Source organism: Trachemys scripta, chromosome 4 (genome assembly GCF_013100865.1).
Source record: "Trachemys scripta elegans isolate TJP31775 chromosome 4, CAS_Tse_1.0, whole genome shotgun sequence".
NCBI lineage: Eukaryota > Metazoa > Chordata > Testudines > Emydidae > Trachemys > Trachemys scripta.
Window position 1 is genome coordinate 20,496,962 of NC_048301.1, and position 27,771 is coordinate 20,524,732.

The 27,771-nt window shown below is 41.3% G+C and overlaps 1 protein-coding gene across 6 annotated transcripts in view; it reads right to left on the bottom strand.

The window, feature by feature from the left end:
* KLC1 (kinesin light chain 1) overlaps positions 1–27,771 on the bottom strand; it is a 97,501-nt gene that overhangs the window by 59,979 nt on the left and 9,751 nt on the right. For all 6 annotated transcript variants that reach the window (XM_034767882.1, XM_034767885.1, XM_034767887.1 and 3 more), the window contains exons 4-11: positions 23,709–23,934; positions 23,022–23,109; positions 22,153–22,254; positions 19,691–19,864; positions 18,310–18,409; positions 17,299–17,348; positions 17,152–17,219; positions 15,297–15,405 (exon numbers count right to left, since the gene is read on the bottom strand). In XM_034767882.1, coding sequence (XP_034623773.1) covers positions 15,297–15,405; positions 17,152–17,219; positions 17,299–17,348; positions 18,310–18,409; positions 19,691–19,864; positions 22,153–22,254; positions 23,022–23,109; positions 23,709–23,934 — 917 coding nt within the window. The remainder of the gene's footprint in view (positions 1–15,296; positions 15,406–17,151; positions 17,220–17,298; positions 17,349–18,309; positions 18,410–19,690; positions 19,865–22,152; positions 22,255–23,021; positions 23,110–23,708; positions 23,935–27,771) is intronic.

Below are 27,771 nucleotides of genomic sequence, written 5' to 3' on the forward strand. Positions count from 1 at the left end.
GTCCACTTCAAGTGCACTTGCACCCTGTGCCTTTGATAATAGATTTTTGGTAGAGGTGCCCATTCAGCCCGCCCATGCACCCCACACATCCTCATCCTCCAATAAGAGGCTATATGGGCTGCATAGGCAAACTGCCCTCAACTCCTTCACCACCACGAAGTTCCATAAGGATGACTCCAAAGCAGAGGGGAAGAAGGCAGGTATTGGAACACCAAAAGAAGGACACATCTCCAAGAACTCCAGTTAGTACACAAGCAGAGTAACCTGTCCTTCTTTAAATAGTGTCCCTCTGGGTGCTCAACTTCAGGTGACTCCAGATCAGTATTCCCCTAAGGAGGGAGAAGGTTCAGTGCAGAGTCCAATACAGAAGAGAACTAACTTGCCCACAAATGCAGCTGATCTTTCCGCAGACACCAGGACGTAAATCAAAACAGGAGTATGAAACAGAAGACCAATTTACAACTCTACATATGTCTACGTCCTTAAGTAATGCAATTGATGTAGAAAGTGCTCTTGTAGAATGTGCTAAATCTCTTGAAGGGGGTTGGATATGAGTTCTATCATACCAGTCTTAATTCAACCAGAGATCCATTTTGACAACCTCCATTTCAAAATTACCAAACCCTTGTTCGTATCCATAATAGACCGAAACAGATTTTTCTAAATGGTTTGGTCCTGTCTAAGCAGAAAGTTAACATGCTCCTTACATATAGATTATGGAATATAGCTTCTTGACTAATCTGATGTTGTTTTGGGAAGAAAACCAGGAGATAACTGGTTTGATTAATTTAGAATTCTGAGGACACTTTAGGTAAGAATCTTGGATGGGCCTGTAGCGACACTTTCTCTCTGGAAAACACTGTAAATGGGGAGAGTCTGACATTAAAGCCCTCAATTCTCCTACTCTTTGGGAAGAAGAGAAGAGATCACTATCAGACAGGCTGTCTTCATACATAAATCTTACAGCAAACATGTAGCCAGAGGTTCAAACGTATGCTTCATAAGGTCATTAAGGACTAGGTTCAGGTCCCAGTTAGGAGCAGGATTCCTGATTTGTGGGGACATATTTGACAAACATCACAGGAATCTTGCTGTAGTTGGGTGAACAAAGAGAGAAACCCTCCATGGGTGTGTGAAAGCCTGTTATTGGTGCTAGGTGAACCTTAATACAATTCACAGAAACGTCTTCCATTCCAACAGGTAATCCAGTACCCTATGAAGAGGAGAGTGAGTTGATGAAATATGACGACTGTTACACCAAAGATGGTATTGTTTCCACAGTATTTCTTGTAGATGGTTTTCTATTATTTAATAAAACTTGTTGTGTATTTGAGGAACAAGGTCTTGTAGCCCCAAGAATCATCCAATCACAGAAGTGTAAGACTGGAAGGGACTGAAATCTGTCTTCTTCTCTAGTCCCCGCAACTCAAGGCAAGACTACATGGTAACTAGACCATTCGTGCCAGGTGTTTGTCTAACCAGTTCTTAAAAACCTGCAATGATGGAGATTCTACAATCTCCCCAGGCAATTTGTTCCAGTGCTTAGCCACCCTGACAGTTAGGAAGTTTTTCCTAATGTCCAACTTAAACCTCCCTTGCTGCAATTTAAGTCCATTGTTTCTTGTCCTAACCTCAGAGGTTAATGAGAACAAATTTTCTACCTTTTATATACTTGAAAACTGTTATCATATCCCTCTGCAGTCTTCTTTTTTCCCCATACTAAACAAGGCCATTTTTTTCCATCTTTCCTCGGAGGTCATGCTTTCTAAGCCTTTAATCATTTTTGTTGCTCTCCTCTGGACTTTCTCCAATTTGTCCATATCCTTCCTGAAACGTGGCGCCCAGAACTGGACACAATACTCCAGCTGAGGCCTTATCCAGCGCAGAGTAGAGCAACAGAATTACTTCTGGTGTCTTGCTTACAACAGTCCTGCTTATACATCCCAGAATGATTTTTGCTTTTTTTGCAACAGTGTTACACTGTTGACTCATATTTAGCTTGTGTCCTACTTCCTAGGCAGTCATTTCCCATTTTGTATGTGTGCAATTAATTGCTCCTTCTAATTGGAGTACTTTGCATTTCTCCTTGAATTTCATCCTATTTACTTCAGAACACTTATCCAATTCATCCAGATCATTTTGACTTTTAATGCTATCTTCCAAAGCACTTGCAATCTCTCCCACCTTGGTATCATCCGCAAACTTTGTGTGTACTCTCTATGCCATTACCTAAATCATTGATGAAGATATTGAACAGACTCAGATCCATCCCTGCAGGAACCCACTTAATATGCCCTTCCAACTTGACTGTGAACAACTGATGACTACTCTCTGGGAATGGTTTTCCAACCAGTTATGCACCCACCTTATAGTAGCTCCATCTAGGCTGTATTTCCTTAGTTTGTTTATGAGAAGGCCATGTGAGACAGTATCAAAAGCCTTACTAAAGTCAAGATATACCACATCTACTGCTTCCCCCCCATCCACGAGGCTTTTTACCCCATCAAAGAAAGCTATTAGGTTAGTTTGACGTGATTTGTTCTTGACAAATCCATGTTGACAATTACTTATCACCATCTTCTAGGTGTTTGCAAATTGCTTGCTTATTTGCTCCATTATCTTTCCAGGTAATGAAGTTAAGCTGACTGGTCTGTAATTCCCCAGGTTGTCTTTATTCCCCTTTTTATAGACTGGCACTCTATTTGCCATCTTCCAGTCCTCTGGAATCTCTCCAGTCTTCTATGAGTTTTTGAAGATAATCACTAATGGCTCAGATATCTCCTCTGTCAGCTCCTTGAGTATTTTAGGATGTATTTCATCAGGCCCTGTTGACTTGAAGACATTTAACTTAAGTAATTTTTAACTTGTTCTTTCCCTATTAAAGCCTCAGATCCTACCTCATTTTGACTGGTGTTGACTACGTTAGACATCCACTCACTGCTAACTTTTTTGGTGAAAATTGGAACAAAAAGTCATTTAGCACTGCTGTCATTTCCTCATTTTCTGTTATTGTCTTCCACCCCTCATTGAGTAATGGGCCTACCCTGTCTTTAATCTTCTTCTTCCTTCTAATGCATCTGTAGAATGTTTTCTTGTTACCCTTTGTCTTCACCTAGTTTAATCTCATTTTGTGCCTTGACCTTTTTAATTTTGTCCCTACATGCTTATGTTGTTTGTTTATATCCATCCTTTGTAAACGGACCTAGTCTCCACTTTTTGTAGGACTCTTTTTTGAGTTTCAGATCACTGAAGATCCCTTGGTTAAGCCACAGTGGTGTCTTGCCATACTTCCTATCTTTCCTAAGCAGTGGGATAGTTTGCTCTTGTGTCCTTAATAATGTCTCTTTGAAAAACTGACAACTCCCTCAAACTGCTTCCCATGGGATCTTACCTACCAACTCTCTCTCTGCTTGGAACCTCAAAATCCATAAACTGGGGTGAAGTGTTTGACCTGCATCTTGAGTCAGTAGGTAAGGACTGACTGGAAGCTTCCAAGGAGGACAAGAGGGGACTCTGATGAGATAGGGATACCAGACTTGTCCTGGTCACTTTTTGGAAGTTTTTGGAAAGTGTAGGGGACAATTTCCTGGTGCAAGTGCTGGAGGAACCAACTAGGGGCAGAGCTCTTCTTGACCTGCTGCTCACAAACCGGGAAGAATTAGTAGAGGAAGCAAAAGTGGATGGGACCCTGGGAGGCAGGGACCATGAGATGATCGAGTTCAGGATCCTGACACAAGGAAGAAAGGAGAGCAGCAGTATACGGACCCTGGACCTCAGAAAAGCAGATTTTGACTCCCTGAGGGAACTGATGGGCAGGATCCCCTGGGAGAATAACATGAGGGGGAAGGGAGTCCAGAAGAGCTGGCTATAATTTAAAGAATCCTTATTGAGATTGCAGGAACAAACCATCCCGATGTGTAGAAAGAATAGTACATATGGCAGGCGACCAGCCTGGCTTAACAGTGAAATCCTTGCTGATCTTAAACACAAAAAAGAAGCTTACAAGAAGTGGAAGATTGGACAAATGACCAGGGAGGAGTATAAAAATATTGCTCAGGCATGCAGGAGTGAAATCAGGAAGGCCAAATCACACTTGGAGTTGCAGTTAGCAAGAGATGTTAAGAGTAACAAGAAGGGTTTCTTCAGGTATGTTAGCAACAAGAAGAAAGTCAAGGAAAGTGTGGGCCCCTTACTGAATGAGGGAGGCAACCTAGTGACAAAGAATGTGGAAAAAGCTAATGTACTCAATGCTTTTTTTGCCTCTGTCTTCACGAACAAGATCAGCTCCCAGACTGCTGCACTGGGCAGCACAGCATGGGGAGGAGGTGACCAGCCCTCTATGGAGAAAGAAGTGGTTCAGGATTATTTAGAAAAGCTGGATGAGCACAAATCTGTGGGGCCGGATGCGCTGCATCTGAGGGTGCTAAAGGAGTTGGCGGATGTGATTGCGGAGCCATTGGCCATTATCTTTGAAAACTCATGGTGATCGGGGGAGGCCCCGGATGACTGGAAAAAGGCTAATATAGTGCCCGTTTTTAAACAGGGGAAGGAGGAGGATCCGGGGAAACTACAGGCCAGTCAGCCTCACTTCAGTCCCTGGAAAAATCATGGAGCAGGTCCCTCAAGGAATCAATTCTGAAGCACTTAGAGGAGAGGAAAGTGATCCGGAATAGTCAGTATGGATTCACCAAGGACAAGTCATGATTGACTAACCGAATTGCCTTCCATGAGGAAATAACTGGGTCTGTGGATGAGGGGAAAGCAGTGGATGTTTTATTCCTTGACTTTAACAAAGCTTCTGATACGGTCTCCCACAGTATTCTTGCCGGCAAGTTAAAGAAGTATGGGCTGGATGAATGGACTATAAGATGGATAGAAAGCTGGCTAGATCGTCGGGCTCAAGGGGTAGTGATCAATGGCTCCATGTCTAGTTGGCAGCCGGTATCAAGCAGCGTGCCCCAAGGGTCGGTCCTGGGGCCGGTTTTGTTCAGTATCTTCATTAATGATCTGGAGGATGCGTGGACTGCACTCTCAGCAAGTTTGCAGATGACACTAAACTGGGAGGAGTGGTAGATAAGCTGGAGGGTAGGAAGAGGGTAGGATACAGAGGGACCTAGACAAATGAGAGGACTGGGCCAAAATAAACCTGATGAGGTTCAACAAGGACAAGTGCAGAGTCCTGCACTTAGGATGGAAGAATCCCATGCACTGCTACAGACTAGGGACCGAATAGCTAGGCAGCAGTTCTGCAGAAAAGGACCTAGGGGTTACAGTGGACGAGAAGCTGGATATGAGTCGACAGTGTGCTCTTGTTGCCAAGAAGGCTAACGGCATTTTGGGCTGTATAAGTAGGGGCATTGCTAGCAGATCGAGGGACATGATCATTCCCCTCTATTCGACATTGGTGAGGCCTCATCTGGAGTACTGTGTCCAGTTTTGGGCCCCACACTACAAAAAAGATGTGGGAAAATTGGAAAGAGTCCAGCGGAGGGCAACAAAAATGATTAGGGGGCTGGAGCCCATGACTTATGAGGAGAGGCTGAGGGAACTGGGATTGTTTAGTCTGCAGAAGAGAAGAATGAGGGGGGATTTGATAGCTGCTTTCAACTACCTGAAAGGGGGTTTCAAAGAGGATGGATCTAGACTGTTCTCAGTGGTACCAGATGACAGAACAAGTAGTAATGGTCTCAAGTTGCAGTGGGGGAGGTTTAGGTTGTATATTAGGAAAAACATTTTCACTAGGAGGGCAGTGAAGCACTGGAATGCGCTACCTAGGGAGGTGGTGGAATCTTCTTCCTTAGAAGGTTTTTAAGGTCAGGCTTGACAAAGCCCTGGCTGGGATGATTTAGTTGGGAATTAGTCCTGCTTTGACTAGATTGGACTAGATGACTTCCTGAGGTCCCTTCCAACCCTGATATTCTATGATTATAACCCTGGTCTGATCTTGTTCAGAACCTTCAATAATATCAGCATTGGATACACATAGAGAAGTCCTTTTGTCCATGCTATGACAAATGCATCTCCTAGCAATACAGGATCAAGACCCCCTCTGGAGCAATACATGATGTATTTTCAATTGGCTGCTGTGGCAAACAGATCTGCCTCCGGGAACCCCTAACTGAGAATATCATGTGAGGGACTCTGGTGTCTAGTTCCCATTCATAAATAAGAAAAACATCTGCTGAGATAGTCTGCCATGGTGTTTTGAATACCTGGGAAGTAAGCAGCAGAGATGACTATGCAGTTGGTTGTGCAAAAATTCCAGAGTTTTATTGCTTTGGCACAGAGAGATGGGGAATGGTGCTCCTCCCTGACAGTTGATAAGAACAGATTTAAAATTTTTATTAAAGTTAATGTTTAAAATTAAATATACACAAGCTAAGAGGGAAGGTACTGTACATCTGGGGTCCGGCTTGAGTTATTTGGGATTACAGGTATCAGTTACAAGGATCACGAGATACATACATATCACATAACCAGCATAGACCCAGACTGGGGTGTGGAAGTTTTTAAAGCATCAGTGGATAAGTGGGTTTGGGTACGCCACCCAGGGAATGTATAAAGAGTCCAAGTCAGTATCAGTGTAGCGAATAAGTACATGGGTGGGGTGCATCCTGTGGTTCATCAGGGAAGGAAGTGGGTTATTTCCCTGGTCAATGGTCTTCATTACACATGTCACGTTGTCTATCATTATCTTTACTGACTTCAATCTGATTACAGGTAGAAAATTTATGCACGCATTTTTGAACACTCACAATTCCAAAAAGAATATGTGGAGAAGCTGCTTTTACAGTGACCATATGCCCCACCTCTTCTGAGATCCCAGATATGCCTCCCCAACCCAAAAGCAAAGCACCTGATATCGCCATGGTAGGGGGAGATCTGAATGAACAGAAGGAACACCTGTGCAAATGTTGGTTGGATCCTTCCCCCAATTGAGTAAGTGTGGAATCCGTTGGGGAACAGACAATATTATGCCTATATTATGTTTGCTGGGTTTGTAAACCATTCCTGTAGACCTTGGAGATGTAACCTGGTATAGTGCACTACAAAGACACATATGAGCATGTGTACCAGCAGTTGAGGGCAATCTCTTACTGCAACTTGAGTACTGCCCTGAATCCTTGAGATGAGGTCAGCTAGTGCGAGAAATCCACTGGAGGGTAAGTATACTCTCAATGAATCCAGAAAAGCCCTATGAAATACAGACACTGTCATGGAGTCAAAATAGACTGTCTGATTTGAAGGCCCAGACTATGAAACAGAGAACACATGATCTTTATTGACTCCAGCGCTTCCTGATTGGCTTATTAAAAGGCAGATCCTATCGTCTAGGAGGGCGGCTACTATTACGAGAATAATTAACACCACCCTTGGTGCCAAAGATAGTCCAAAAGGAAGTGCACTGTATTGGTAGTGTTTGCTGTTGATTAGGAAATGAAAAAACATTGTGTGATGAATGAATAGTGACATGAAAATGTGGGTCTTGTAGGTCGAGGGTCACAAACCAATCTAATTCGAACAATGGAATTATTACTGCCAATGTCACCCTCCTGAATTTTTGCTGTTTTATGTATCCATTTAGTGACCTGAGGTCTAAAATCAGTCTCCACCCTCCCTTCTTTTTGGATATCAAAGTATTTTAAGAAGAATCCCATTCCTCTATACTGCACAGTAACTGGTTCTATTGCTCCTAAACTTAGAAGTGAGGTCACTTCTTGTTCTAGTAACTGATCATGAGAGAGGTCCCTGAAGAGGGACGGGGATGGGAGGAGGGATAGCCTGGAAATGGATAGTGTAGCCAGAAGTTATGGCTTCCAAAACCCTTTTGTCTAAAGTTATATGCTCCCACACATCCTGAAAATAGGAAAGGCAGCATCCAAAATGAGGGAGGTGGATAGGATGTTGTAGTTGTATAGTCCTGTCAACTGGATGATTGAGACTTGACCAAGCTGTACAAATTGTCACTTGGAGAACATGGATGGCTAGGAGAACGTAGATGTAGCTGATAGGGATTTCTTTTTTTGAGTACCTAGGTCTCTTGACCAGGGGTTCAGAAGGTCTATGGCATGTTGAATACAGGGCTGAGTGTGCTCTTTGTGTCACCTGAGATCTACTGTATTTCCTCTTATTTACATGAGTATAGATTCCAAAGGATCTCAGCGTGACTCTCAAGTCCTTTAAAAAGGTATCCGTTGAGCCTGCAAAGGGCTTGCGACCATCAAATGGGAGGTCTTCAACAGTACTTTGAACCTCTGTCGGAAAGCCCAACATCTGCAGCCAAGACACTCTTCTCATGACCACTGCAGCTAATATAGACTGTGCTGCAGTATATGTTGCATCTAAGGAGGCCTGGAGCGATGTCTTCATTAGCAGCTGACCCTCTTGAATGGTGGCTTTAAACTGGCTACGATGTTCCTCTCACAGACGCTCAATAAAGGAATTACACATGTTGTAATGTAAGTAGTCGTACTTGGCCATGAGTGACTGATGGTTCATTATTCAGAACTGAATCGTGGCTGAAGCATAGATTCAGCAGCCAAAAACAGAGAGTCTCTTATGGTCCTTGTTGTACGGGATGGACTTACAGCTACGTTGCTTACCTCTTCATCAATGGCCTCTACTACTAGAGAGTTTGGAGCTGTGTGAGATAATAGAAACTCTGATTCCCAGGCAGGAACCTAATACTTTTTATCTCTTGCAGGTAGATAGTGTCCAAGGTGGGGTTTGTCAAATAGTCTTAGTGAGCTCCATAAGAGCTTCATTCACTGGAATGGCAATTCTCATGGATGATGAAGTGTGTAAGAGATCTAGGAGTTTATGGGGCTCTTGAAATCTCTCTAAGGGAATCTGAAGCCTGTCAGCAATTTGCTTCATCAGTCTGAAGTTATCTCCCATAGAAGGTGATGGAAATATCACAGCTTCATCAGGTGAAGAGGAGGAAATATTCATACGAGGTGTCATCTCCTTGTCTGTCCTTGCTTCTTGCGCCTCCTCTTCCTCTGCCATGGGTGGTGGTACAGGGGGCTGAGGAAAATCGGTTCTTCTCTGTTCCCTCCAGTGGTGTGAAGACCCTATTGCGAATTGCTGGCAATAGAATGACCATGGATCCCAGCAAGGCCACTGGCGGGGCGCAAAGATATAGGTGGAGGCATCTGTGTTCTTGTCATGGGGGTGTCCTTTTAAGGGCTAACCTCTTGTAAAAACATCAGTGTAGGAGGGATAGTGATGTGTTTTAGAATAGACAGGGGAACTTTGCACTGAGATGAGAGAATCTGAAGAGTTCACTCCCACATACTACCCACTATTGTAGTAATCATTGTACAAAATATGCCTTGTGCAGTATCATTTGAAAACTAATAACTCACTGGTCAATAATATCATGGCAAAATGTGTGTAGAAATATTATCTGAACAGACGCTGGAAACATGACTGACATGTTTACCAGACAAGTCTGGGAAGAGGGTAAACCTGTTCCTCAAAGACAAAGGACAAGCTAACACCTCTAGCCAGGAGTCATCAAAGTTGATTGACAATCACCTGTCAGGGGCAAGAACAGATGGATCTACATTTTAGCAAGGAACAATATGGAACCTCTTTCCCCATGAGATTCCATGTCTCCGTCCTCAGAACAGAAAGGAACTTTATTTAGGAGTGACCCGCAGGAAAATGTGTTTTAAAGGGTGACTGGACTATAAAAGTGAGGGGTAAAACCACCACAGGTTCTCTCTTCTTTCTCACCCATTTAAGACAACTAAGAAACCAGTCCTTTGACTTCGGGGAGGGGGGCAGTATCCTGACCTGAGAATTTGGTCAGCAATGTTGCTGGAAACATGTGGTAAGGATTTTACCTTGAACGAAGTCTAATTTAAGTTTTAGATACTAGAAAGCTAGTTATCTTTATTTCTCTTGTAACCCTTTCTGACTTTAATGCCTTATACTTGTACTCATTTCAAATCTCTCTCTTGGAAGTTAAATAAACTTGTTTTATTTTTTAATCAAAACTAATCCAGTGTTGTGTTTAAACTGAAATGTTTGGGCAACTATTGAATATTGACCCCTCACAGGGCCAATAGACCTATAATATCTGAACTGTCCAAGAGAGGGCTCGAATGCACATTTTAGGAAATTCAGGACTAGGAGTGTGTTGGGGTCATGCAGCAAGAAGTAACCAAGGCTCCTGGAAGCCAGAGAGTTGCTAGTGTGTTGCTGAAAGGCTGCTGTGGTCAGAGTTCCTGGATCAGGACTGCAACTATACACAGACACTCAGGGTTTGACCTGCATGCTGTTTGTCTGTTTGAGTGGCCCTGTTTGGTAGCTACCACAGCAAAGCATTGTGAGGCACCCAAGGTTTCAAGGCAAGTGGTATGGACTGCAACCTGGAATGTGACAGGTACCTGAACACCTGTGTTACTGATGGTAAAGATTGGCCCAGGAGAGACTTGGTGAAGGGTGGCTTCAGTACTGATGTAGCTGACACCACGTGCTGGGTACCCAGTAGCTCGTCCGTTACAATTCCCTCAGTACCGTCTGAGGTCTAGCCATCCTTGGTACAGCTGACTTCCTCAATATTGGTACTGAGCGTTGCTCCTGGACGGGCTTATAAGTCTTTTCACCCATATCTCTGCCAGTTAGGGTCTGACTACCCAAACTTGGTACCGAGTCTGCCTTAGATTGAGTTTTTTTTCCTTTGCCTTTGCACTACCAGCATCACTCAGAGCCTACATGGAACTCATCTTGGGACCTGAGTTCTCCATAGTCCTCTTGTGTCAGTGACCGAGATCCTCTTGCAAATTTACTCCCTACCTCCTTCTGTATATAGGAAGATGCAGATGAGGACTTTGGTGCAACAGAAGTACTTAGTGCCACAGTACTGTCTACCTCTCTCAGGGTTTATGGTGACGAGATCTTGATGTGGACAGAGCAATAGCAGTACTGGGAGCGCTATGTACAGTGGGATCCTCCCTCCGCTCCTGGATCTGAAGCTGGACGTAAGCCTTCCTCCATCAGACATTTAAATTTGGCTTCCCTATTTTTGGGGATTTACCCTTGAGGGATGTGCAGATCTTGCACTTACTAGGAATATGGGTATCCCCAAACACTGGAGGCACTGGGAAAGCCTGTCACTGATTGGAATAGCCTCACAGCAGAAGAGACACCTCTCAAATCCTGGGGAACTCACCATACCAAAGAAAAAATAATGCGGCACAATCCCAAGAAGGGAAAGTACTAAACGAATATCTAACTATATCTAAGAATAAAAGGATTTTTTTTATTAATTTTAAATTTTTAAGTGCAAAAGGGAAAGAAAAGACAAAGGAAACATTAAAAGGTAAATAACTATAAAACTATCTACAGGTCTGTCTCATTTTACACGGGGGTTCCGTTCCGCAGTTAGCGCGTAAAGCAAAAACCGCGTATAGCCAAAACCCCATTGAGTTCAATGGCGGGCGAAATCGCCCGCACTATAGGTATAGTATTAAAACTGTTGTTTTTCTCTTTTTTTGTTTTTGCCGACCGCGTAAAGTTGAAATCGTGCATGTTAAATGCACATAAGATGCGACAGAACTGTATTTAAATGCTAAATAGAGAATAGGCACTCATTGCAGACTCCATCTCAAGTAAACGGTGGTTGAGAAGATACAGGCTAACCGCTCTCAGTTTAGTGCCATATAGCCTCAGCATGGTGCATGAGAACATATGGGGTGCATGTGAGGGCTGAACAGGCATTGCTACCAAAAATCTCGAATAAAAGGCGCAGGGCACAAGTGCACCTTGTGTGTCAAAACAATCAATGTTGATATCATCAGCACATTTTGGGGTATAAGGTTTGTCAGTAACTCCTTTGCTCTTGCCTATTCCTGGCAGTCTGCTTCTACAGCAACAAAAATATTGCAGGATCAGGATCACGTACTAATAGGTTTTGAAACATCTCAGCTACAAATCGGTGTATTTAAAAAAGGAAGAGGTACTTTATCTGTAAGATATTGCCTGCCATATTTTGACTACAATTTTTTGTTCTGAACTAGTTTACTTGTAGTTTGAATTACAAAGTGTCCACACAAAAACATCATTTTACAAGAAAAAAATTCCTTACTTTTCTATTACAACCAAAATTACTAAATTATTAAAAACAGAATTTCAAGAGTTTGTGTTCAACTGATTATTCACCATGACCCCCAAATCTTTTGCTGATCGAATCCCCCATTCTGCAAGTATGGTCTACCTTATTTTTTCATAGATGTATACATTTACACCCATATTAAAACACAAACATACACGCAGCTTTCCTTCTACTTCAAGAAAAAAAAAAGAAAAAAAAAACCTTTTCCCCCACATGGAAAGGTGAGGTGGTCATTTGACAGGTTTTAGGATTTGAGAATTTCCAAAAATATTCATTGTAGACACCGGCCCCAGGTCTTGTCTACATTAAGAGAGTTACAAAAGTTCCTCCTCAACAGATTGAAGAGACCTCATATCAATACAAAAAAAAAAAGCAGACTTTGACTCCCTCAGGGAACAGATGGGCAGGATCCCCTGGGAGAATAACATGAAGGGCAAAGGGGTCCAGGAGAGCTGGCTGTATTTTAAAGAATCCTTATTGAGGTTGCAGGAACAAACCATCCCAATGTGTAGAAAGAATAGTAAATATGGCAGGCGACCAGCTTGGCTAAACAGTGAAATCCTTGCTGATCTTAAATGCAAAAAAGAGGCTTATAAGAAGTGGAAGATTGGACAAATGACCAGGGAGGAGTATAAAAATATTGCTCAGGCGTGCAGGAGTGAAATCAGGAAGGCCAAATCACACTTGGAGTTGCAGTTAGCAAGAGATGTTAAGAGTAACAAGAAGGGTTTCTTCAGGTATGTTAGCAACAAGAAGAAAATCAAGGAAAGTGTGGGCCCCTTACTGAATGAGGGAGGCAACCTAGTGACAGAGGATGTGGAAAAGGCTAATGTACTCAATGATTTTTTTGCCTCTGTCTTCACGCACAAGGTCAGCTCCCAGATTGCTGCACTGGGCAGTACAGCATGGGGAGAAGGTGACCAACCCTCTGTGGAGAAAGAAGCGGTTCAGGACTATTTAGAAAAACTGGATGTGCACAAGTCCATGGGGCCGGATGCGCTGCATCCGAGGGTGCTAAAAGAGTTGGCGGGTGAGATTGCAGAGCCATTAGCCATTATTTTTGAAAACTCATGGCGATCGGGGGAGGTCCCAGATGACTGGAAAAAGGCTAATGTAGTGCCCATCTTTAAAAAAGGGAAGAAGGAGGATCCGGGGAACTACAGGCCAGTCAGCCTCACCTCAGTCCCTGGAAAAATCATGGAGCAGGTCCTCAAGGAATCAATTATGAAACATTTAGAGGAGAGGAAAGTGATCAGGAACAGTCAGCATGGATTCACGAAGGGGAAGTCGTGCCTGACTAACCTAATTGCCTTCTATGATGAGATAACTGGCTCTGTGGATGAGGGGAAAGCAGTGGATGTGTTATTTCTTGACTTTAGCAAAGCTTTTGATACGGTCTCCCACAGTATTCTTGCCACCAAGTTAAAGAAGTATGGGCTGGATGAATGGACTGTAAGGTGGATAGAAAGCTGGCTAGATCGTCGGGCTCAACGGGTAGTGATCAATGGCTCCATGTCTAGTTGGCAGCCGGTTTCAAGTGGAGTGCCCCAAGGGTCGGTCCTGGGGCCGGTTTTGTTTAATATCTTTATTAATGATCTGGAGGATGGTGTGGACTGCACTCTCAGCAAGTTTGCAGATGACACTAAACTAGGAGGCGTGGTAGATACACTAGAGGGTAGGGATCGGATACAGAGGGACCTAGACAAATTAGAGGATTGGGCAGAAAAAAACCTGATGAGGTTCAACAAGGACAAGTGCAGAGTCCTGCACTTAGGACAGAAGAATCCCATGCACTGCTACAGACTAGGGACCGAATGGCTAGGTAGCAGTTCTGCTGAAAAGGACCTAGGGGTCACAGTGGACGAGAAGCTGGATATGAGTCAACAGTGTGCTCTTGTTGCCAAGAAGGCTAACGGCATTTTGGGCTGTATAAGTAGGGGCATTGCCAGCAGATCGAGGAACGTGATCGTTCCCCTTTATTCGACATTGGTGAGGCCTCATCTGGAATACTGTGTCCAGTTTTGGGCCCCACACTACAAGAAGGATGTGGAAAAATTGGAAAGAGTCCAGCGGAGGGCAACAAAAATGATTAGGGGTCTGGAGCACATGACTTATGAGGAGAGGCTGAGAGAACTGGGATTGTTTAGTCTCCAGAAGAGAAGAATGAGGGGGGATTTGATAGCAGCCTTCAACTACCTGAAGGGGGGTTCCAAAGAGGATGGAGCTCGGCTGTTCTCAGTGGTGGCAGATGACAGAACAAGGAGCAATGGTCTCAAGTTGCAGTGGGGGAGGTCCAGGTTGGATATCAGGAAAAACTATTTCACTAGGAGGGTGGTGAAACACTGGAATGCGTTACCTAGGGAGGTGGTGGAGTCTCCTTCCTTGGAGGTTTTTAAGGCCCGGCTTGACAAAGCCCTGGCTGGGATGATTTAGCTGGGAATTGGTCCTGCTTTGAGCAGGGGGTTGGACTAGATGACCTCTTGAGGTCCCTTCCAACTCTGATATTCTATGATTCTAATACACAGAAGTATTGGAGAGAGTGTTCACCAACCAAGGCTCCTCTCTTGATCCTCTCCCTAACATGGTCTCCCTCCCCAGAAATGCTTCTCTAGCTATGGTCCCCACATGGTCCAACCTTACCCCCTAAGATTTAACTCCCAGCTTCTACTGTGCAACTCCTCACACTGTTCCTGCTGAAAACTGCTGTCTGAGCCTGCTGCTTCTGTCCTCCCTCATGCCCTCCACAGGATTCACCCTCAATTATGCCAGGCACATGCATGCTGCCAACCCAGGCCAGGAAGTGTCCCCACTCGGCTGTGCCATTCCTGCACTGCACACCTACCAGTTGCTGTTCTCCTGCCCCCACAATGGCACCTCAGAACACTTCGTATTCCACCAGTTCCTGGTATCATCAACCTAGCAATTACCCAGTTTACTAAGGATTAACATGGTGCCTATATATTTTTAATTTAAACTAAAACTAAGGGTGTTTTTTGTTAACATAATAGATAGTAAATTAGCAAATATATACAGCAATACATCTCTAAAAAACTGCCAGCTACTGAACAGCTAAAACATATGTGCACAATATACATCAACTGGAAGTCAAAATGTTGATAAAAACAAACCACAAATAGCATTACTAAGAACAAAGGGGAATTTTCATACTTGCCTGCTTACGAGATCTCACTGCTGCCTCTTCTAATGTTTCAGCAGCTTCAAACTTGCCTTGACGTTTGTAAAGTGCTCCAAGATTCTTTAAGGTAGTTGTTACTGTTGGACTATTAAAAAAATATACATTGAAATTATTCTTAAATTTACATACACATGAAAACTCAAAAACATGAGATAAAAGCTTAGATACCATCAGTATAATCAATATTATCTGAGAATCATCTTTTAAAATATTATACTAGCATTAAATGTGAGACATTAAAAATATCTTTCAAATGCATTTATGACTCACAAAAAGTGATTGCTTAATAGCCCTGAAAACTAATACAACTACTATCCTCTGGAGCCATGTGACATGAACAACAGCAGTGCTAGCTTCCTGGGTGCCTCAGACCTGACCTCTAGTGGTAAGAGTGTCTCCAAAATACAGTCAAACTTTTGCCACCAGTGAAATGGTCAGAAAATATGTCAATTAGTGCCCGTATCAATGGTGGGTGTTGTAATATGGATTAGACACTTGAGATCAAAAATTCCTTCTCGGCCTCTAGCTGGGAGCTACTTTCAGTTGCTACATACCTCATTCAGATTTAAGCCAGTGATGTTGAGGGGAAAGATTTCAAATTCCATTATGAATTTCTTTGAGAATTGTCTCTCTCAACCCCAACAAGAAAAAAAAAAATGATTCAACAATATACCACAATTGTTAATTATAAGTCTTAAACCAGTCAAGACCCTTGCTGAGGTTTTGTTCCAGCAGCATTTGAGCAGAGACCCTGAAGCAATAAGATAGCCTGACTACTTCTGTGGCACACAGTGTTTAAAACACGAGAGAGAGGTAGGAGCAAGGAGACATTTATGACACTACAAAATTCCTGATGCATGCTCCTCAACAGTTCAGTTACCCGTTCCCCTGCATATCTATTGCATATTTGACTGAACAGATAAGTTTGCTAGATCCAGCAATAGTTTTACTAAGTATTAAAAGTCTTATTTGTATTACTACATCCCTCAACTAAATGCTAAGATGAACACAGAAACAATTCTCACTATTAACAGTGTCAACTATTTTGTGCAGAAGATTTTGATATTATACATAATACACACACAGTACAATAGTTTTGGCTCAAAATTTAAATGTGATACAGAAAATTTTTTATCAAGCATAATACAAAGAAAAAAGTGTTTGTTTCTTCAAATTTAAATGAAAATGTTTAAAGTAAAACAAAGCCATTTCTCACAAGATTTTTCAATTCAAACATTGCAGCACTGTGTAGAGCATGAGAATCAAAAAGTAAATGACTTAAACGAGACTAATAATGAAATGCAAAACAGAGAACAGAATAAGGAGTTAATGTAGGTAGGGGGCCAGATTCTGTGGCCTGCTCTACTCCCCTCTTCTGTCTATACTATTGATATGCAGTGGCACAGAGACTGATCAGATGCACAGCATGTGGGAGTTCCCAGCAGGCATAGAGCTGGCACAGTAAGCTCCTATATCACCCCTCCTCTGTAATTCCTGGAATAAGGGGTATGTTGAAACTGGGGAAAAAGGCATGTCCAGAGTTTGCTGCATTCTACTCATCTCCAACTGACAGATGGTCTTTTGGGTGCTGTTACTAGCCACTGGAATTTGCCTCAGTTGGGATAAAAAAGGCCTCAGAACCAAGTCACAATCAGATTCCCGAAGCCACCTTCTCTGCTGTGGCCAGCAAACATGGCCTTGGATTTCTTAGATATCAGTTTTAATATTAGTAACACAGATGAAAGGATTTTATTTTTAAGTATGATTTTAAAACTGACATTTCTGAGTACTGTATTTTCTGTAGTTAAAATGCTTTAAATAATATACCTACCTATCAACTTTGCAAGCTTTGTACCAACCACCATACTCTCCAAAGGACGAGCCATCTTTTTGCTTTCCCTAAATTGAAAACAGCATGTTAAAAATTTATCTGTAACTAACAGAAATTCTGAAAACAATTATTCAATCATGTCCTTACTTTGCATTCTTCTCTCTCCTCAGCATGCATCCAGATGGGTTTATTTTCATCTGGTGAAAATATAAAATTAATATTTTATAATAGCAGTGAAAGAAGTAGACATTAATATTCAGGTTGAAGAAAGCTGAAGACCAACAAAAATAATGGTTCTGGCAGCACAATTAGCATTTTTGACACGTTACAGAAAGACTAAGCAGATTAACAAAACACGTGTGTCTGCCTTTAACTGGCTTTAGAAGAGAAAAGATACCTAGAAGTCAGCATTACAAAATTGCTGACAGAGCGCTATTTCTAAAAGACTTTGATCCAACCAAGTTGGGGGAAGTACATACTGACAAGAGCTTAGTCGTTTAAAAGAAATAAATGTGTGTATTCTAGCATTGTGACAGCTACTGAATGCTGCAAAAGTAACTGTCTTATTGCAAGGAAATGAAAATACTGCATTACAATTAGTAGTTTAAGAAACATGTTCTACTGGAACAATGTACAAATAGACTGCTGACATCTAAGCTGTTAAATTTACAGTCTGCCCAATTTAAGAAGAGGATATGTTTTTCTGCATTCTTTAATTGTTTTGGCAGATGAGCTCAAACAGTTGACCATTATTTTTACCAAGTAATCTAAAATCCTATACTGAATTATTACAGTCACTGACTAGAAGACGACAAACATAGTCCCGTGTGTATACTAGCTCTTAGACACTAGAGTTTGGGGTTCTATAGAACATCCTAAAGTAGGTTAGATAGAAAAGTAGTCTGTTATGTAGACTTGCTGAGTCTCACTCATTTGGAAAAAATCCTTGTTTTGGATTAATTTTAATGCAGTAATTAAAGTCTTTCCTCCTTAGGATGGATTTTGCTGTATGTTTCAATAAAGTCTAAAATTTCACTCCTTTTAATCTCCCTTAAATACTCACAACTTTAAGTATAATATCAATTAGTCTTAAACAGATTTATTTTGAGAAGTATAAAAAAGAAATCCTACTTTTCAATTGTACATCAAATTCCTTACCATCTACAGAGCCAAATTCCTTTTCATGTGCACGAGTAAGAATCTCTTTGTATAAAGTTTCTGCTTGCTTAAATTTTCCCTGTTTCAGATAGCAGGATGCCTAAAAAATAATATAAAGGTATCAGCATAGGAAAAGTTTTGATTTATCTTTTAAAGACAGAATGTACCTATAATTACATGCTTGTTGAATAAAAAAAAAAAAACTTTTCCTGGGGAAATTCTGAACCAAAAATGCAAAATTCTGCATTATTTTGACAAATAAAATATGCAACAACATAATCACACCAATTTCACTTATTTTGGTAATTTATTTAAACTACAATACAGAAAAAATACCACAATAAAACTGTTCAGCATTTCCTAAACACAAGAAAGTTAAGTTACAAATACTTGGTAACCAATACCCTGCATTCCACTCCTCCTGGATTTTCCTTTTAATTATACTACTTTTATTTTGGTGTTCTGTAAACTAGAATGTCGCTTTAAATTGCTCAGACATTCACACAAAGTCATACAGTTTTGCTAATCATGGTCCTGCTCTTTTTTTTTTTTAAACATGGAAAAGTAAAATAGATCCTGAGTTGTAATCTAACCCCATTGTGCTTCTCTGGCACAGAAAAAAAGTGAGAAAGCCCATAGACCTTCCTAGCTGAGGATTTAGTTACTGTTATTTACAATAAGGCTCCTTTACACCACTCTGGCAAGGTAAAGAAGTCTTCATTGACTAAGAGTGGGAACAATTAACTAACGATGGGAACATTAGCAGCCTGCCTCCTTAGGGCTAGTCTACACTGGCAACATTAAAGCACTGCCAAAGCAGCGCTTTAAGGTGGCTTGTGTAGTCACAGCATAATGCTGGGAGAGAGCTCTCTCAGTGCTCTAAAAAATCCCACCTTCACAAGGGACGCATAGCTACCTGCGCTGGTAGCCGCGGCGCTAGTACACTTTCTACACTGGCACTTTACAGCGCTGAAACTTGCTTCACTCGGGGGTGTTTTTTCACACCCCTGAGCGAGAAAGTTGCAGCACTGTAAAGTGTAGTGTAGTGTAGTGTAGACAAGCCCTGACACTCGTCTGTACGCAGGCACGCGCCAAGCCCTACCCCCTTAACATCTCTCCAGGGACATACGCACGCCCAGCCTCCTTTCCTTTCTTCCCCCCCCGAGCAATTTCTCTGCTGCTGACTGCTCTCAGCAGATGCGCCAGGGCTGCTGGGGAAAGGGTGTGTGTTCCTCAGATTTCTTTGTTCCCCCATATTTCTGCAGGGGAGCCAAGAAATCTGCGGAGGATATGCATTCTGCACCCAGGAGTAATTATTTTAGCCCATCAGAAAAAAACAAAGCTTACATTTTCCTATTTTTACTTCATGTTACAAACTTACCAGATTATTCTTTGTTTTTGCTACATTTGGGTCATCCAGTCCTAGTTTAGTTTGGTAGATCTCAAGTGCCCTTTGATAGTAGTACTCCACCTCTTCATATTTACCCTGATTCTGACACAGTAAGGCCAGGTTATTTAACTGTTTGGCAACATCTGGGTGATCCTTCCCCAGGACCTGGAAATGAAAGTACCATACATTAAAACATTCCCCATTTATTATATTAGATTTTAAAGAAGCATGATCTTAAAATGATCTTTCACAACTTTTTTCTTTCTAATTTCAATATCAGACCATATTCTTTTACTTCAGCAGTTTACACTGCTCAGACTTTTCTATAATTAAGATTGTCATTATTTTCATTATAAATCCGATTTTTTGGTTGAGAGTGGAAGAGGGCCCTGTTTACGTTAGGTATACACTAGGACTGCTCTTGGCTGACATGGCAAATAAGGTATCAAGTGGGCACCTAATTTTCAACCATTTTCACAAAAATCAAGTAGTTTAGACATTTTCCATCTATAGCATATTTTAAAAGATGCTTTTGTGCACTCAATCAAAATTCAAAGTTAAACGAAATTTTACAGGCTAAGATTACAATGCATTAGAGAAACTGATGTTTGTTAAATAAACTTCTCAATACAGCTTCCAAAAAGTCATTTGCATGAATATATTCCAATAAGTTTTAGGATATCTTTCAGTCTCGCAAAGAAGAAATATTCTATTTTTTTCTAATTTGCATTGTGTTAGACACAGTCATTTGGTCAGTAATTATGTTGTTTTGCTAATGACTAGTCATTCTGTAAGTGAGGGAGGTATAGTAGAATTTTTCTAAATATGTACATTTAATTATTCTCCAATTCCTATACTACTGTATATAACCAGGGTCTTGTGTATTCTGCAATTCCATGGCCATGGAATTTGCTCTAGAATCCAAACTTCTGTTTGAAAGAAAACAGTTTCTAGCTCTGAACTGAGTGTAAGTCAATGCAATGATGTCCTGTTGATTTTTCTCTACACTCCATTTTTTTCTGAAATAAGATCTCCCACAACTTCTCTACCTTCAGTGAAGTGCCACCAATGTCAGCAATAGCTGGAGTGCTAGTGAACAGGATTAAAAAAAACCTGGTGGCAAGAACTCCAGCAGGCAGTTTATAGTCGCACTTCCACCATAGCTAGCATTAGTGGGAGACTGACACAAAACTTCAGCACAGAAGTCTGCATGAAGCCTGAAATAAGTAGCCCTGAAAAATGAGGATTACCCCATTCATTTCAACAGTATGAACTCTGACATCCAGATACAATAATTTAAATCTTAACATTGTAACTATCATTGTTGATCATTTTAATATCAAACTGACAGGCTTACCTGACAAATGACAATTGCCTCAACTTTTCCAGGTGACCAAAGCCCAAGTTTTTTTTTTCCCCAAATAATAACCCTCCATCTCCTTTGACAACTTTTATAATAGTTATGTATTTGCAATACAATATCTCACACCATATTAAAATTTACAGGCAGCATGAAACAAATTGATTTGCACAGCAGGTCAAAATATCACAGGCTTATGTTAGCAACTGTATTATTCATTTTCATATTTAGTTCAGTAAAAACCTCATTTTCAATAATATTTGAAGATGATGCAGACTTCTCTATTTCAAACTGATTATTCTGAAAGTACAGAGTAATTGGGGGGGGAGGGGGGAGTCCTATCAGATAGAAATTTTTATTGTCTTAATTCTTCCTGTTTCATGGATTCTAAAACAATTGAGTTAGTCCATTTACATTAATCCCAGGTCAACAATTATCTCTATCAGGATTAAAACATTTTAAACAGCATTCAAGTAAACTAGTCAGCACATCTATGGCTTTGCACTTACCAGAGTTTAAAGATTTCCCTACAATAGCTATGAAAAGCCTGTATATAATGTGTGGATTATTCAATTAGATCCTAATTGAGACAGCAACAAAATAATTCATAACAGGAGATGTAGTTTTCAAGTAATAGAATAAGTTAAAAAACATACTGCATACTTAACCAGTTTTAACATACTGCAGTGCAGACAGCCAGACGAATGCACTGGAATAAGCATTTTCACTCTCTGTGGCAGTACAAAACTAACTTGAAATATTTAAATGGCATACATTTATTTTGTATTCAAATGCTCTAGTCAACCCAATAGAAACATACCTAAATGTCCTTTTCCTGCAGCATTGCTCTTACTTTACAGTTATTGCACAACTTTAGAATGCTCCCAAAGCCTCTCAAGATTTTTAAGTTAATTTTCTTAAAACAATTTTGTATTTTAATTTAAGAAGCTGTAGAACTCTATCCAAGGTATTTAGTATTGCTTGGTAGGTCTAACCAATCAAAATATGAGAGAGAGTTTTTTCTAAAAAGCAGAAGTTGAAATTCACAAAAAATAAAAATCCATTGTCAGGCTCCTGTTTTTTTACTCTGTACCTTTTCTCTGATCTCCAAAGCTCTCTTACACAAAGGTTCTGCCTCCTTGTACTTTCCTCGTTTACCATAAAGCACTGCAAGATTGTTTAGAGTAGCTGCCACCTGTCAACAGCAGAGAAACATTATATATGAAGTGAATACCTAGTGAAAGAATGAACCAGTTAAAATATATTTACAATGGACTGCTGTATTCATATCCTCTATGTACAGTGAAGACCTCTGGCAAAATCACTGCATTAAGAAATAACTCTTAAATGAGAAGACATAGCAAACTGTGAAATGTATTTGGTTAGTCTGTTGAAATGTGATTAATGCATAAATTTGCTCTAAATAGGACAACACAGAAATAAAGCTATATTACATAAATCCAGATTCACAGAGTTGCCCACTGTAACATAGATTATATGAAGTAATACATCACCAAGTTAAATTTTAAAAGTGACTTGAGCACGAACATCTTGATTGGAATTATCTGTTTTATTTTAAAACAGAGGCAGTAAAACAAATCAGAAGTACAATTTTTACATTAATTCAGCAACTGAATTGTTTAAAATAAGCTAATTAAAATATTCCTTCAGAAGTTAATTTTTTCCACATACAGACCATGCAACTTGATTCATAATCAAATAAATGTGGCAGCAGAGTAATTTTTGGATGAAATAGTTTGAAATGGATAAAATGCTCAAAGACAAGTTAAATATTAAAAGAATGCAGAATATTATATTGTGGCCTCCTACCTGTCCTGTTTAGTGACAAGCCAGATCTTAAATGTTCCTGTTGAGTTTAATATTAGAATAAGTTGGGCAGGGGAAGAAAAAAAAAAGTGTCAGTGAAAAACAACTAAAAATATGAAAATTAGATATACAAACCGCTGGATGATCTTTGCCCAAAGTCTTTTCACGAATAGCCAAGGCATCATTCAAGAGGTTTGCTGCATCTTTGTATTTGTTCTGGTCCCTAAATTTTAGAAAACCATAATTAACACTTTACTCTGTTTCACAAAAAAAAGGAAGTAGCATTTAAATAAAAGTCTTATAAGATAATGAACTGCAAAAGTAGGAGTTGACTTCAGTGTCAGGATAGGAATGCTATAGTACAGAAGAGAAGGGATCAAAGGCAGACACAGTCCTTCACTTCCAAGTGCAAAAAACTACAATTAAAGTAGTTTTTTTTGAGGGACTGGAAATGAACTATCTGCATATGTACATCTTGCCATCCAATTTACAACAGTATTAGCATAAACCGAGAGGTAGTTGTCTGACTGTCTTCTCAATGATCTAGGATGGATGGATAATAAAGTTTCAAAATGAATAATAGCATTCCAAAAACTGAGGTATGGGAAGATATTCAGGAACTCATCTAGACCCTGGTGTACTGTGGTGTGACAGAGCACCCCAGGTCAAGTACCCACGTGATACCACAAATAAAAAATTTAGAACCTACAAAATTGTCAAAAACATTTTTATAGCAGTCCCAGTATTAAGGCCTCTAGTCAACTGTACAGAAACAAAGAAGTTTAGTTAATGGAGAATTTAAATGTATAGCAGAATACCAACCTGTACACCAAAGCAAGTATGTTTAGCATAGTGGCAACATCAGGATGATCATGACCCGAAGTCTTCTCCAGATCTTCAAGTGCTTGTTTACACAGGGGTACAGCAACCTCATATCTACCTTGGGAAGCATACTGGATAACCAGATTATGAAGAGTCCTTAATCTTGCTGGAATTTCATAGCCCCCTTGTTGTGCAGCCGCTGCTGCACTGCTATGCTGCTGTTGGACTGCAAAAAGAAGGCAACCGATTTGAAACCATTTTGAAAGAAAAAACCATGCTCCCCAGATACTAGATACTAAAATTAATCTAATTGTTTTAAAGTGTGGTTCTGTTCTGAAACATGACTGTAAAAAATGGCACTCCCATACTAAGTAGATCCTCTCCCTGTCAGTATTCCGACTGACACAGTTCACTCCCATTTATTTGAATGGCCTAGGGGACATCTGAAAGTTTCGGAAAACTAGGAGTTTGGATAAACAAAAGTGCTATTTTGATCTCCTACTGATCTAGAAATACAAGAGGGAAGGGAGTAATGCTGATGTTTGCTTAATACTTTGTACTTTCAATAAAGAGTAAAAACAATGTTAATGTGATTGAGTTAATTAAGAACACCAAAATTGTATTAAAACCACTGTGGACATCATTTATTCTGATTAATTCAAATTAAACAATTTAATACGTCCTGACAAGGTGTTGTTGCTGATGAAATGGGATTAGATCTCAGTAACAACAGGGAACCACTCAAAACCAATATACAAATACAAAGCTGTTGATTAGTGCTAACAAGCTAACCAAGAAGTTATTAGTAAGTTATTAACATAGGGCTAACTGGGGGACATATTGTGGATTTGGACAACTAGGATTTTCGGATAAAGAGAATTCAGGTAACATAATACAGTATAACTCCAGTTATGAACAAGTTCATATTTTTACTACTTTTTACTCCTATGAGACAATAAAAGCTATGGGGAGAGAAGTGGAATCTAATCTGATTCACACAGCAACTGAATTATTAACAAAGCTCCAATTTTAGGGCCAAATTCTGCCCTCAGTTACAGCTACTAAAAGACCAAAGTTACCTAGGGGGAAGGGTAGGGCAAGACAAGCAACACTAGCCAGCCACAGGAAGGTGACTAGAGTTAGTCTACTTTTCCTCCTTTATTCCCTTGCTCCAGGAGTATGAAGTCTCAGTAGTCATCTTCTTCCACATGCCCTGCCCTCCTCTCCAGCATGTCCTGCCCTCCTCTCCAACCATTCTTCCCATGGTGGCCTATAAAAGCACTATGCTACCCTAGAAGAGACACCAATAGTGGTAGCAGCAGCAGCAAGAGAGAAGGGAAGCAAGCCTTTACAGCCAGCCTCTTCATTTTGTTCGCTACTCCTTTGAAATCTGCTCACCTGGTTCCCTACCCCCAACTCTCAACAACTGCATCTCCATCCCAGAACCAGGAGGAAATAGCCTGTTGCCCCTTCCTCTCCACACAAGTTTCTGTGAGGGCTATAAAGCTCTCCTCCAATGCAGAACCACATGGATTCCAGAAACTGAATGCAAAGGACCAGAGCTCCAGCAGTGAGAGCCTGGCTTTCTGCACTCCTCTGCCCCTACCAAACAAGGGACACTTTCACAGCCCTGGCAAACTCTAATGACTGTGGAATCATTCAGTTCAAAACAAACTGCAGTGGTTACATTTGCAAATTCTTGCCCATTATACTTCACACTCTGATCCTCTTCCCCTTTCTGCCCACTGCCCTCTTTTCCAGTGGTTCTCAACCTATTTACCATTGTGGGCCATATCCAACACTACCTGTATGGCCCTGAAGATGTCACATTGGCCGCAGCGGTGTGCTGATCGGGCTGCAAGCGGCCCACAGGCCGCAGGTTGAGAACCACTGCTTTAGCTACTAGTATTTTCCCTTCTCCATTTCTAAGATAACCCAAACAAGCAAAAAAAAAATAATTACGATATTTTTGTCTTTCAAAGATGTGATAAACAAGATGCATACGATAAACCAGCTGTATGTTCTTGTAATTATAACCTTTGTCTTCTAGCCCCATCCCACCCATCCCCTTTGGGTTTGTCTTCATCAAATTACATCTTGACAACAATGAGGACTATGGGCTTGTCTTCATGTACAGTGCTACAGCTGCACCTTTTGATAGGTGGTCATAAGAGTCACCTAAAGACTGCCCTTCCTTCTTTGTTGACGAAATAAATGGTGGATGGACTGGACAGCTGTGGGTATGGCTCTGCAATTCAGCATTAGTGTTACCAGTATGTTGACTTCAAAGAAGCCTGGAAGATGAGCCTCACCCCAACATAAAATCTTAATGATTTTCTCTACTATTTCTTTCAAGCCCCACACAATGGCTGCATCTGAAGAAAAACTTGATTCAGGTGACTATCACCAACAGGTCTCCATTGCAATTCTCTTTTAGATTTTATAGAACAAATCTCACACTCTTGTTGATTTACATTTTGTAAAGCTTCAGTATTTCAGTAAACAAATCCTAATCATCAACAATTTACCACATCAGGATTGTCAGCACCAAGGAAACACCCCCCGCCTCCTCCACTGCCCAGATCATCCCAGCACTGGACCCCAGATGGCTACTCCCCTTCTCCTTTGCAAGGTGGGAGAAACCACCACAGCCACTTAGCAGGGGGACGTGCAAGCGTGCCTTCAAAATATTTGTTCAACTCCATTTGGGTTTGGGTTTTCTGTTGTCACCTCATCCCCCTGTCATTCTTCTATGGTTCTCAACACATCCCTCTTCTATTTTGCATCACATCATCTCTTCTCTTCCTCCCTCCTCTACCCCTCACACTAGCTCCAATTCCCCTCACCCCTCTACAATTCCCACTAACTATACCTTTTCCTCTCTCTATTCCAATCTCCCTTCTCCTCCCACCATCACAAATCCAAACCACACATCCTCTGCTGCCACCTCCTCATCTTTGGTGACCTTTCTCCCAACCCTGGCATTCCCTTCCTCATCAACCTCTTCACCACCCACACCTGTCCCCCCACCAACTCCACCCATTCTGTCACCATTTCTAACCTTCCACCTCTCCTGCTCTATTTTCCCCACCTCCTCCCCTCCTCTTTTTGTCTTTGGAACACCCATTCCATCTCTAAAAAGTTCTCAGTGATCCACAACCACTTTGTATCTTGCTCCCTGTAGCTCCTGGTTCTCAGAGACCTGGATCCCTACACTGATTCTGTAGTTGCCCTCTCTTACAGAGGCCTCTCCTTCCCCCACACTCCCCTCCCCACCTTGGATCCAACCCTGGTGGGTGTGTGGCTTCTCCTCTCCCAGTTCTGCCACCTCCAACCCCCTTTTTCAACCCTCTTCCACTCTGTCTTTTGAGCAACACAGCATCCCAATCTTTTCTCCTCTCATCTACCTAACTCCTCCCCATCAGACTCCCTCTCCGATTTTTAGTCCTGGTTCTCTCTCTCCTTATACTCTCACTCATTCTTGGTGACTTCATCTTCCATGTTAATGACTCATCTGATCCTGTAGCTATGCATTGCCTCACCCTCTCCTCTTGATTTGACCTGAAGCTCTGGTTCAACTTTCCCAGTCACCAAATGGCCATTCAATTGACTTGGTCTTCACCAAACATTCTGCTCTCGCTGATCCTATGTTGTTGACGTCTCTCCTGCGACCACCACCTGGTCTCTTTTTGCATCGCCCATTAGTCCCCTTCCTAATACCCTGTCACTTGGGTTTTCTTTGCCTTCCAGTCCATCAGCACTGAAGAACTGTCATCTGCTCTCAGCCTTCTCCTCCCTGTCCCCTCACCCCCCTTTCTTCCATTTATATGATTGATGATTATCTCCATATTTCGCTCTCCTCCACCCTTACTTCTTTTGCCCCTTTCTTCCATGACAAGGCTCCCCCTGCTAATCCCCAGCCCTGGCTCACCCCCAACATGCACTTCCTCTGCTCCTGCTCTCACGTTGCAGATCTTCTCTGGAAGAAATTCCATGACCAGGCTGACTTCCTCCATTACAAATTTGTTCTCTCCTCCATCAGTTCTGACATCATCCTAGTTAA